Raw genomic sequence first — 13,577 nt, 5'->3', positions numbered from 1 at the left:
AGAGGACTTCAAAATTTATTTATACGGTATTGGAAAAGCAAAAAGTGGTGGAAATTTGCAATAAAAACAGAAAATGTTGAAGATACTCTGGTCAGGCAGGGTCTCTGAAAAGTGAAAAATATATATGTCAGGTCGATGACCACATTAACATTATTTGAATAAGAGTGGGAGAATTATCTTCAAGATATAGAAACATAGAAAATAGGTGCAGGAGGAGGACATTTGGACCTTCGAGCCAGCACCGCCATTCATTGTGATCAAAATGATCATCCACAATCAGTAACCTGTGCCTGCTTTCTCCCCATATCCCTTAATACTGAGAACCCCTAGAGCTCAATCTACAGTAACTCTCTTTTCAATTCATCCAATGAATTGGCCTTTACTACCTTCTGTGGAAGAGAATTCCACAAATTCACAACTTTCTGGGTGAAAAAGTTTTTTCTCATCTCAATTTTAAATGGTCTCCCCTTTATTTGTAGACTGTTGTCCTTGGTTCTGGACTCCCCCAACATTGGGGACATTTTTCCTGTATCTAGCTCATTTTCCTCATCCTTCTAAATTCCAGTGAATACAAGCCCAGTCTTTCCAATCTTTCCTCATATGACAGTCACTGCCATCCCGAGGATTAACCTCGTGAACCTACGCTGCACTGCCTCAATAGCAAGGATGTCCTTCCTCAAATTAGGAGACCAAAACTGCACACAATACTCCAGATGTGGTCTCACCAGGGCCCTGTACAACTGCAGAAGGACCTCTTTACTCCTATGCTCAAATCCTCTTGTTATGAAGGCCAACATGCCATTAGCTTTCTTCACTGCCTACTGTACCTGCATGTTTACTTTCAGTGACTGCTGTACAAGGACACCCAGGTCTCGTTGCACTTTTTTCCCTAATCTGACACCATTGAGATAATATTCTGCCTCCTTGTTCCTGCGAATATTTATCCCTGAGCACTCACCATTTAAAAAATAGTTTATTTTGTCAAATATCTCATTGCTGTTTGAAAAGCACTCTAAGGTGTCCAGAGATCATAGAAATTCATGATTTTTTCATAAAAGTTAAATACTTTTTAAATGCTGTGACTCAGCATGTACACAGTCACAGTTGGATGAATCCAATCACTAGAAGATGATTCCTTTTCTATCTTCTCAATGTGTGATGAACAAATAAAAACATTCTCACCCCACTAAATGTACCGTCTTATATTAACTTGTTCTTTGTAAGATTCCAAAGCATACAAATGTTCCAAGGTTTATTTTGTTAGCCTTGACTTTGTCCAAGCCAGACTTTGCTTAATAGTTGTAGAATAAAACACATGTTTTCTGAATTATAGAAATGTTATTTCCCATAGCAGCTCCTATGAATGAGTTTTCCACTTTGCTATTTTGATGCAGTTTATGCTATTGCCTAATGGCGGTAAGAAACTGAATTAAGAATTTAAATCTCACATAGCAAACTTGAACCCAGCTAACTTCATCCTGTTACATATACCTGTATCCTGAAGTACTTGTACCCAAATCTCTAACTTAAATTAACTCTTTAATACAACAACATTTTATTTTAGAGTATGGTAAAATTTGTTCTAAAAGCTAGAATTTTATTCATTCAAAGAAAAGGTTTTATAAATGTTACCATATTTTAAAAGAAAATATTAAGGTTATATTAAGGTGTTAATTTAAGTTAGAGATTTGGATACAAGTACTTCAGGATATATTCTGGTTTATCTTTTTGAAGAAAGCAATTGTAAATTAAATCTATTGTAAAAGATTGCCCTTAATTAATATGCAGCTTTGTTTGTATAGATACAGACATAGCCAGATGGGCTTCTCAGCATTGAGTCCATGCAAACTGCTTTTGCTGACAAAATGGCACACAAAGATTTAGGTCGGAGTGATGTGGTCAAGCATTTCTCAGTTCTCTCTAAACCAGATGGCCCAGTAAGTATTTACCAAGGAATTTCATGCCTTAAATTTCCAGTGTTTATGCCTTTGCACGGTGATGATAAGAAATGGAATTTCCTATTTCACATTAGAAGTTTGAACCTAGAAAACTTGCATTCTAAAAGTTTATAAAGCATTTATACTCAAATCTCTGTTAATTTTATCATATTAAATTGTCAATTTTCTTTTTTAAATTGATAACATTTGTTATAAAAAATATAAAAAATTGAATAATATAAAAATAATAGTGGTACATAGGCACACAGCGATTTAAGAGTGACATAGTCAAGCATTAAAACGTTTTTTCTTCTATCCCTCTTCTTTTTCTTTTCCCACATATATACCCATTATATATTGCCCATATTATCTCAACCTCTTCTAGCAAAGGGGAACAGCCTTTCACTATACAGTCAGATCAGAATATTTGTTATTTTACTTTTTATCAAATCTTCCCTTGTAGCGCGGTGATAAGCCCCAAATGAAGGCGAGGAGCCAGGTGTTTCGGGTGGTATTTTATTCGCTGTTGTTCTCTTGTCCAGTCGGGTCTGCAAGAGAACAATCGCGCCTAAACCCCTGCCCTTTATCCCTGTAGCTAAGGGCCGCCCCCGCATTAGTTCATTCCCGTGACGAGGGGTTCGATAGAGGAATAGCCAGACCCTTGGGAGCTGCCACACCCTCAGCCTAATTTCCAAGCAGGACTGGTTTACTATTCTACAGTCCCCCATCCCAGAAACTAACCTTGCGAATCTTTTCTGACCCTCACTAAAGCCTCACATTCTTCCGGTTATGTGGCGATCAAATTTAGTCACGTTATTCCAGTTGACTGCAAGTTTACTGAATACAGGTTAAGCATGACTTCCCTGGTATATACACATTGGCTCTATTGATAAAGTTCAGAATTGTGCATTCCTCATTTACTGCTTTCTCAACCTGCCCTGCCACTTTCAATGATCTATGCATCAATATACCAAGGTGACTATTTTGGTACCCCTTTTTTGAATGGTATGGCAAGACACACGTTTGAGAACAAAGTGATCTTTTTTGGCAGATACAGAGACAGGCACTCGTGCGCTGAGAGTGAGCATTAACTGAGTCCTTGCAGTTGCAGTTGGGCACACCTGTGACTCATGACGTCATCTTCCAGCCAAACGCAGTCACGTGCCCGTTCAAATTCTACTAACGAGGGTTCGATCTATAATTGGCCTAACCACCAGATGGCGCCACATGACCCTGCCCCGCCCCCCCCGACGCAGTCCCTCGCAGGCCCCCAATGTCCAGCACACCATGCTGCAGCACCCGAAAAGGACCCTCGTACGGCCATTGTAGCGGCGTCCGGTGAGCATCCCGATGCAGAAACACAAACAGGCAGTCCTTGAGATCCGACAGGACGTGCGAAGGAACCATCCCATGACGAGACGTGGGAACAGGAGAGAGCGTGCCCACCTTCTCCCGTAACCGCACCAACAGGGACGAGGGCGGCTCCTGCTGCCCACGTGCCGCTGGAAGGAAATCTCCCAGGACCGTAAGCGGGGCATCATATACCAATTCTGCCTTCGGGGCAGTGCGAATAACCAACAGAACCCACTGCAACTCTTCCATCCAATCCGGACCCGTGAGCCGCGCCTTCAAGGAGGCCTTAAGATCCCGGTGAAACCACTCGATCAAACCGTTAGACGACGGGTGGGGGGCCAATGTGTCATATAGCTGAGCTCCCAACAGCCAGCCCATGGCAGGCCACAACTCGGAGGTGAACTGCGCATCCCTGCCCGACGAGATGTCCACCTGCACATCAAAACGGGCAATCCAGTGTGTCATTTACAAAATGTATGCAATTACTTACCTAGACTACTCAGGCAATAGCTTTCAAACCTGAGCTATGCGAACAAGAGAGTCACAGGGGAACACCACCATTTTTTGGATCTACTCCAATTAGTACAGCATCTTGACTTGTAAATATATTGCAATTATTTTGTTGTGCCTAGATCAAAACCCTGCAACATTCAGAGACAATTACAAAAATCTGTGACAATTACAAAAAGTAGGTCATTAATACTTTCTTAAAGACATTTAGAGATGGACAATTAATGCTGACCTTTAGCCATTCCCTCCAATCAACATCCTGAAAAATGAAGTAAAAATATTGTCTAAGCACTTTTGATGAACTGCGCAATTTAAAAGACCATTTGCACAACTTGGACAAATAACTACAATCTGATGCTTATTCTGAAATCTATACCTACATTAGCTTTGGGTGATATGCACTACCATTTTGATATAGTGTCATTACCTCGGGTGTTTGTTTGCTGTCAGACTGGATGGATTACGTGAGCTGCAGGACAAGTGTTAGAGGTGAAAACATGCCCGGGTAAACCAAGAAATAATATGCTTATACTGCTAGAGGCTGATCCAAAAGATTTTGTCAGAAGCCTGCCTCAGAAGGCAACGAGTTCTGAAGGTAGGATTTTTAAAGTAATTGGTTTACTGCGCATTGTAGCATTTGGGAAGTCAATGGTGTTCTCCACTTCATCATATAGGCATCTGCATAATCTACGGCAATGGTGCAAGATTTGTGAATATTGCTGATGTCTTGAGAGATTAATGTTGATAGTCTGTTCTTGCGGTACTTCAAGGATCCCGATAAAGCTCCAAACTCAGCTCTTTGTGAATCATAAGAGCAATCATACCTTAAAGTACAAGTTATGGCAGACCAAGAGAAGAAATTTATGGTCAATACCATGAATTTGCATTATTATACTTTTAATAATCTCTATTGCCTGCCATATTTCAGATGCTACATCACACAGTGCTATGGGTTTGAAGGAAAGGACTCCACCCTCCTTCATTAACGCAACACTTATTCAGGCTCCAGAGTATAGCTGAACATCTCTACAAAAAATGATCGTGGAACAACCAATTGTGTAAACACTAGTCTGCACCACTCCTGGTGTGTACTGGAGTTCCCATCAGACAAGTTTTATATGTTGCCATTATCTGCTGATTTATGTCTTACTCACCCATCAAGAAGTTGAAGTGCTCCTCAAAAACCAGTTGTGCCTAACGTGTTCAGAGACTTTTTTCGCTCCTCCACCTCCTTCTCCTTTGATAGATAAACCTAGTAATCAAAGCTTGTTCACCCTCTTCCCAAAGGTAAGTCATCATGGTGTCCATTTATGACAGACCCTGAAGCCATTCACCCAATCATGTCTGTGCCAGTCAAAAAAACTGAATTTCACCTTTCAGCCTAGTGGATCATGACTAATTACACATGCAAGCACTTCATAACTGAGGTGATATTTTTAGATTCTGCCTCTCAGGCAATGAGTTCCATGCCTCCACTATCATCTGAGTTCAAAGATTTATCTTAATTTCCTCTGTAGTTCTTGCACTAATGACTTAAAATCTATATATACTGGCTTTTGACCTCTTCAGATAAGGGAAGACTCCTCCTTATTTTCTCTATCTCGATGATTCAGCTTTAATCAACTCAATTAACTCTCCCCTGTTCCACAAAAAAAAATCCCAGTTTCCACATAGCTAAGGTTTTCCATCACTGGCAACATCATTGGCAAATCAATACTTTGTTTAGATTTAGGTTTATTATTGTCACATCTACCAAGGTACAGGGAAAAGCTTTATTTTGCATGCTATTCAATCAGATCAGATAATTGTATACACAAATACAATCAAATCAAACTCAAGTACAATAGGTACGGCAAACGGGAAGATACAGAGTGCTGATTATAATTCTCAGCATTGTAATGTACCAGTTCCATGTACAAAGTCCAATGTCCACAATGAGGCAGAGTTGAATTGGATAGTACTCTAGCTTATGGAAGGACTGTTCAGAAGCCTTATAACAGACGGGTTGAAGCTGTTCCAGATTCTGGTGGTGCGCGGTTTCAAACGTCTATACTGTATCTTCTGCCAGATGGGAGCAGGTGAAAAAAGGTATGGGACAGCTCTTTGATATGTTGGCTGCTTTTCTGAGATAGCGTGATGTAGATGAAGTCAATGGTGGGGAGTCTTTTGTATTTGCATCACGTCTAACAAACCTATCCAGGCATATGTTACATTATATCTAAATTTGCAAAGCTCACGTTAACTCCAAATGTCCCAGAATTAAATTCAAGCACATTTCTAGAGCAATTCTCCTCCTTGTCAGTGTCATCAAAACCCTAAATCATTGATAATCTATGTCAATAGCCCAGGGGGGATGATGGGGAGAGGGATCCTTCCTACTACTAAATGCCAGGATCATCATGCATATCTTGAGAGAGAATGCAGGAATGCAATGTCCTAAAGACCAAGAGAAATATTAGTAGAAACTATTTTAAGCAGACAGTTAATGATGCATATGCCATAGGGAAAGTCAAGACTATTTTCAGATATCTATCTAATTTCTGTTTAAATTTTTTTTTTTAAAGTATGGCACAAGGCTAATGGAAGAGAGAGCAGGATAATGTAATTAATTTTGTTACTTTTGCAAAAGCCAGTGTGGACGTGATGGGTTGATTGAGTTCCTTCTATAGACAGCTGTGCTTTCACAGGATCCTCCAGTTCCTAGAAATGTTAATGCCTGAAGTTACAGCAAAAGTAATATTTTACAGACTTTTCTAGCCTCAACACATTTAATATTTTTATCTTCGATTGTTTGATTGAATGGATCAGTGGCAAATGTGCCACCACCACACCTACATAATAGATCAAATGTTTGTACTGGACGAGTTCTGAAACTTTTTGTTTGTTTGCAAACCAGGACAGTGAAATTGAAACCAGCTCAGCAGAAAGTCGAGTTTCTAGCAAGTGGAATGTTGGATCAAAAAATGAAAAAACCGCCGTACATCAGGTATGGAACAGATAATCTTTTTTTTGGTGTGTTGTGGAATGAATGGTATCCAAGAGAACCCTGCTACAAAGTGCTAGGTATTGATTTTTGAAGTCTTGACAGATGTACAGGATAGAGAGCCTGAACCTGTATGGGACAAGGCAGCGAGCATCTCATACTATACTGAATGCTGCTTAAAGTCATGATAGTAGAAGGTTTTATCTTTCATCTAGTCTCTGCTCCCATGATGGAGAACGGTGTGGATGAGGAAGAGAGATGATAGGTAAGCATATGTTATGTGTCTTTGCAGTAGAATTACAATCCATAAATTATTGGAGACAAAAGAGCTGACTGCTCATTTGAATGTCAGGTAAAATTACAGAATGCTCATGTGTACTTACTTGTATTTCTAACAAAAAAGTTTATATATCTGTTTTTTGGTCTTTTTGGAATCCGCAACCCAGTAGGCTTATTCTGTCATGGCATGGGTGACTTTCGCCTGATATAGGGTGGATCAGTAGATCTGGTCCGCTGGGAATGGTCATGGGTTTCAATGACCCTGTCAAGGACCACTGGGAACCATGGCTGTGTAGGCCAGTCGGGTACTACCAAAAAGCCCGAAGCAAAGTTCATCTGTATTTTGCGTAGTACCTGACTGATGAGGCAGAAAAGGGGGGAAAAACATAGAGATTAGTTCCCCCCTGTTCAGCGAGAATGTATCCATCGCCGTTGCCTCAAGGTCTGGTTCCAAAGCGACATACATTGGTACGTGGTGATTCAGTCGGGATGCAAAGAAATCGATATCTGGTGTTCCATATTAGAAACATAGAAACATAGAAATTAGGTGCAGGAGTAGGCCATTCAGCCCTTCGAGCCTGCACCGCCATTCAATATGATCATGGCTGATCATGGGTTTCAATGTAATAATGTTTCAAATTGCTTTGTAATTTCAGCAAATACTTTGGGGTTTAACATGTCTGCCACTGTATTTAGCTTACCTGGTAGGTAAGTTGCTGATAGCAAAATATGTTTGTCGACACACCATTACCAGATTGTGTTGATCAAATTATCACATGATATCGATTTTATCCCACCCATGTGGTTAATATAGGCCACCATTGTGGTATTGTCAATTTGTAAACGAACATGCAAATGGTGCACTTTTGAACGATATGCTTTTAACCCATAGAACGCACCCAACATTCCAAATAGTTTTTATGTCCAGTGTCTGTAGTAGTGATGATTCTAGATTAGTCCATCTACCACCTGTTCTGGATATGGGTTATTGATAAATGATGGGACTGGAACTATGCCAAATGTTCTCTTTCCATCATTATAAGTCTGAAAATAGGCAATTTCATGGTTCAGTCAAAGTGACCTGCATGTTGTTTAAAACGCTAGCACCTTTGCTCTAATGCAAAGGTCCAAGCTAGGTAGCTGGTAATGCTGCTACTAGTTTCCCAATTACTCTTGCCACTTGTCGAATGGTTGGTTGATTGTTAATCATTAATTTGTTACAGGGTTGTGCCAATTCTGCTGACTTTTCTTTTGGCAACGTTATAGACATATGGACTGAGTTAATTGTGAATACCAGATAGTCCATAGTTGTGGATGGTGTCAACGTAGATTTATCTGGATGTATGACAAAGCGCAAGGTTAAATATGTTTTTAGTAGCTAATGCTGCTGAATTAGCTAATTCCATGGTTTTGTCTATTATTAAAATATCATTGAGATATGCCGTGACAGTATGTTTCCTTAATAGTGTCAGGGCTGGTTTTAATATCTTGGTAAACAGTTTTGGCTCATGTTAGGCCATTAATCAATAATTTGTACTGCCATAGTTACCCCATCCAAGTAAATTTTTAGGTATCTACGATGATCTTTATGAATGGGTACTGAATAGTATGCATCTTTTAAGTCGATGCCTGCCATAAAGTATCCTTAGGAAATCCATTGTTTGGCAGTTACAAATGTTTTCCATTAAAGTGTGTTTACCTGACGAAAGTATTCAATGTGGTTAAGTCAATGATGATGCGACATTCACCATCTTTTTTGGTTTTAGTAAATTTAATACGAATTCCCAAGGTTCATGTTTAGATTTCTCTATGATCCCTTTGTATGTAACTTCTCCAGTTCAACTTGTCCCTCATGTTTTCTTTTTGGTGAGAGGGTAAAACCACTTTGGGGTGCATGCTAAACTGGTGGCAAGTTTTCTTGAATGAATTCAATTTTTATCCTTGAATACTTTTTGGTATATAACTACCAAGTGTGATAGTTCTTCATGCTTCCAAAAACAGGTGCACAATCCCCCCACCTTTTATGTGATGGTAGGAACCAGACCCACCTACCTCCACTGTTGTTTGGTGGTGTGTTCATTTCTTCGGTTTCTGATTCCTTGTCTGTCGGGGTGGTGCTGTTGGGAGGTGGCGCATTTTCCATGGGGCCTGCTCTGGGCCCTGTCCCGAAAGACTTCCGAGGGTGGTATGCGGGTCCCGAGCTTTCACCAGTACCATGAAGTAGACGCCTACTGGTGGATGTGTAGAGGTACTGCCGTCTGGGTTTACGTGGTTTGCTCGTTCCAGGTCCTGCCTTGGATTCTTCGTCCAGATGTTTTGGCTTGTTTTGGTAATTCTTTGCCAAATAGCAGGATCTGTGGTTCTGAGGCCGGCGTTCTACACAGTCCTGCAAATTTTTGGCGTTGAGGGCAGGTCTTATGACCTCCTTCCAGAGGTTGTTAATCACATACTGTGTTGCACAGTAGAGCCAGGGTGTTTTGTCATGTCAACCCTGTCCATGGAATGAGCATATGAAGTGATAGCCGACGTCAGGGGTATCAACATTTTTTGCAATTTAAGTTTTTGGGTTTTGATACCCTGCTCAATGTACCCCCAGTAACGGCAGGCACATTGAGCAAATGCAATTTTGGGGAGGCGTGATAAGGTCCAATGCCTCATTGACTACATGTCTTGGAGAGGTGTAAAGGACAGGTATTAAGCTGGCCGCCACTTTAGGCTGTAACGGCCGTCCCGCTCGTGGTGTTGCCACGTAGCGATTCACCACTCCCAGCAGCTCTTCCTGGTCCTGTATCTCAAGCATACTCCCGGTTTCTTCAGCCAGTGACCCCTGTTCTTGACCAGCCCAGTCCTGGTCGCCAACGCTCCCCTCTGTTGGGGGAAATGCGATGGCCAGTGCTTGTTAGTGCACTGGAGCGGGAGTGTTTGTGCTCCCTTGGCGAGCTTGCCCCATCTCCTGGAGCAAGTCTCGCTGGAGCATTTGCTCCAATGAGCCTTTCCATAAGGCTTGAAACGGTCACCTTTTGCCGCTCTCGGGCGGTGAGTCTACCGTGCCGGGCTTGTCTGAGTGAAACGGCCGGTCCGACTTCCGTTGTGCCTTACATCCAGCCCGCTGCGGTTGTTTGCGCTATGCTAGCGGCACTGGGCTCGGCTCGGAATGCTGTCGGTGACTGTCGACCGCAGCGTGTGCGATCCAGGTGCCGCCGGTCGCCCCTCACTGCTGGAACCCTCTTGGTCCATTGCAGTCCGACGGGAATGACCTTCCTTGGTGTTTTCCCTGTTCATGTTCCTATTTAAAAATAAAACAGAACAAGAAAATACCATGTCCTCAGAGTAAGTTTGCTTACCTGAAGGTCCGTTTTCAAATTGTTACGGGAGAGCTCATACTCCCGTCCGTCGCTGGGCACTGCGCTGTGCTATGTCGTGCATGAGTGCTGGACTGGGTCTTCACGTAGTCACTCACGTGACTCCGAAGTAAAATCCAGTAGCCTGAAATGTTAACAATGTTTCTTTTAGCAGATGCTGCCTGACCTGCAAAATGTTTCTCTCATTTCCATTTTTTTAATTTCACATTTCCAGCAACTGTAGTTTTAAAAAAATTTTTTCACAGTAATGATTAGATTTTTTATTTTTTAAATGATATATGCACCTTAAGATTTTCTTTATTCAAAACCTTCATTCAATGCATTTCATGTTTTAAAATTTAAAAAGCCTGTGATGGAGATTATTTATAGAATTCCTATATGTGATTGCTTTAGGGAAGCGCTGTTGATTCAAGTCCTTGGGATAGTGAAGAGGAGGGCCTTTCTAAACATAAGGAGATTGAAGATGAGAAGAGGTAAACATGTGTGTGATATTTAGATGGGCTGATAATAAAAATTAGAACAGATAAAATCTGAAATGAGAGAGAAGGTACAGGCACAAGTGTTACATCTCCAGCGGTTGCAGGGGAAAGGACCTGCCATGGACAAAACCACACAGACTGTCCACAATTCGCCCATTTTCTTCCAAATGTGAGTAAATCCTGTTGCTAAGAATCCTCTCCATAGCATCCCTACCACTGATGTGAGGCTCATTGATCTTTAAATTTAGTTTAAAGGGAAATCCTGGAAAATGGTTTGAAATAGTCAGAAAAACAAAGGCAAACTGGAAATGAAATGATGTTATCATGAGATTAGGTTTCCTATCAAGACAAGTTGATCTGGTGCCTCAATGACATTCTCTGTTGTATATGTGCAATATTCAAGCCCCATCAGATGCATCAGGTGCCTTTACAGATGTTGATATTTGTTTGATAGACTACCATCTAATCATCTATTATTTCCCTCAGACTGGTCCCAAAACAACAGCAACTATAGAAACATTGTAAGAAAATCAGCGTTGAAGGTCTGAAGGACCCTGGAATGATAGTTCCTCTTGGACAGCAACTTGGCAACCCAAAACCAACAGGAGCCACACACTGTCCACAGTACCTAGACCATCCTGAAGACCCTAATTAGACTGGTGAAGAGATACTGACTTCTAATCAGAAAGCACCAAGACTCATTTGATGAGATTGAAAAGGAGATACATAGACAATAGGTGCAGGAGGAGGCCATTCGGCCCTTCGAGCCAGCATGGCCAATCATCCATAATCAGTACCCCGTTCCTACCTTCTCCCCATACCCCTTGATTCCGCTAGCCCTCTTATCTGCAGGTGTTCTTGGATTTAAACCTGAAAATAGTAGAATACACATGAGTTAAAAAACAGGCAATGGATAAAAATGAACCAGACAGAATAGCACCAAAAACTATAAAATGCACAGGTTCTTCAGTACTGCCGAGGTCATTGTGATTCAACACTCATTATGTGCCAAAAACTGAGGTGGATTTATCAAGGCTGGAATGGGGCCAATGTATGCTGAAAGGAAAACTCCTCAATTGTGACTGTTCTTGCAGATCTTGCTGTCCGCATAAACAAGGTCATAAACTCCATTTGCTTGAGAGTAAATAGTTGACCTGTTGAAAGTCTAGAACATGTCAAAGAAAATATTGCATGTTCCCAACCTTGTCTTCCATATCTGGGAAGAGAAGGGTGTGCCTGAATATATCAGAGATGTAATCATGACCATCTGCATGACTGGTAAACAAGAAGGTGAATGCAGTTGGAGAATGATCTCCCTCTATCTGCTACTGAAAATTCACTGAATCCCCCTCAGCTACCCACTCACTCCCACGGCCAAAGAACGAGAAATTATTTTTAGATCTTCAGTGAAGTATACAAGACATCCATAAAACAAAGGCCCTCTGTCAACAACCTCTGTGTAGGTTGAGAGCAGATCTTTCTTCCTACAGACAATGTTTATACAACACTGCCCTGCACACACACCAAGAGTCCACACCAAGAGTCTGGGAAACTATCATACAGTATCTTTCAATACTTCAAAGTCCTGTTTAATAATGAAATTGACCCTTGCTTTCTGTGCACCAACCAACTATCTCGGGGAACAAGTGTTTGAAGATCTAGACAAACTGAACACATAGCTCATGGTTCACCAGGCAGCAATAATCTCTGCTCTCCTGTATACCTCTGAGTGATGAGCAAACAACAACATGCACCTCATAGTGTTAAAGCAATGGCATAAATGTTGTCTCTGTAAAAATTCTACAAATCTACTGACAAGATAAGCAAAGTAACATTAACACCATGTCACGGGCCAACATCCCCCAATTACACTCCATTGAATATAATAGACAAACCAAAGATAGATACAAAGTACAAAGTCAGGTCAGGACCTTCTGGACGTCACATATCCTTTTTCTACACAGCTGAGTTACTCCAGCACTTGGTGTCTATCTATGGTATAACCCAGCATCTGCAGTTCCTTGTTTCTGCATGATATGCAAGCCATTTTGTTCACATTCTTAACACGAGACTCCCAAAACAGACATTCTGTTAATAGTTCCATCCAGCGAAGATATTGTCCAATTGGGAAAATAGATGAATTGTGGATATTCTCAAAGTATCTTTGAAAATTTGTAACATTCTCACTGACTCAAAGGAATCCTAAGATGATGACTGCCCAGATTTGAGAAAGACCATGCAGGATGATATTGAGAACCTCGATTCACTGTGACCGGCATAAAACGTTTCAGCATGGATTGCAGAAATATTGTATCACTTCCCAAATTACCTATCAGCTTCTCAATTAAACATCCTCTGTCACAGGGAAGGCACAATCTTTGAGTCTGGCAAAGGCAATATCAGGAACCCACAGTACTGAATTGGAAACGGTCATCCTTGATCCCAATGAGATGGCTATGAAACAATCAAAATCCACAATCTTAACATCATAGCATGTATCAACATGGGTAAACTGTACAGCACTTCTAATGTACCATTGAAGGAACAAGTGATTTTCTAAACAAATTGGTTTCATAATGCATACTTATGTATTCTGTTACTTCTAAAGAAACTTAACAAATCACATTGTTACCGTTGCCCTTCTCTGACTCAAGAAAAATTGTTAACTCTAAGT

At 41.0% G+C, this 13,577-nt stretch overlaps 1 protein-coding gene across 4 annotated transcripts in view; it reads left to right on the top strand.

Moving 5' to 3' along the window:
* LOC129707869 (uncharacterized) overlaps positions 1-13,577 on the top strand; it is a 31,828-nt gene that overhangs the window by 7,462 nt on the left and 10,789 nt on the right. Inside the window, exons 2-4 of one of the 4 annotated variants that reach the window (XM_055653279.1) lie at positions 1,803-1,937; positions 6,697-6,786; positions 10,818-10,897. In XM_055653279.1, coding sequence (XP_055509254.1) covers positions 1,842-1,937; positions 6,697-6,786; positions 10,818-10,897 — 266 coding nt within the window. In that variant the 5' untranslated portion in view covers positions 1,803-1,841. Of the gene's footprint in view, positions 1-1,665; positions 1,938-6,696; positions 6,787-10,817; positions 10,898-13,577 lie in introns of those variants that run through there. The other 3 variants (XM_055653280.1, XM_055653281.1, XM_055653282.1) reach the window with 3 other exon arrangements.

This window comes from Leucoraja erinacea, chromosome 22 (genome assembly GCF_028641065.1).
Source record: "Leucoraja erinacea ecotype New England chromosome 22, Leri_hhj_1, whole genome shotgun sequence".
In the NCBI taxonomy this organism is placed as follows: Eukaryota; Metazoa; Chordata; class Chondrichthyes; order Rajiformes; family Rajidae; genus Leucoraja; species Leucoraja erinaceus.
This window is presented reverse-complemented; position numbering and strand designations above follow the sequence as displayed.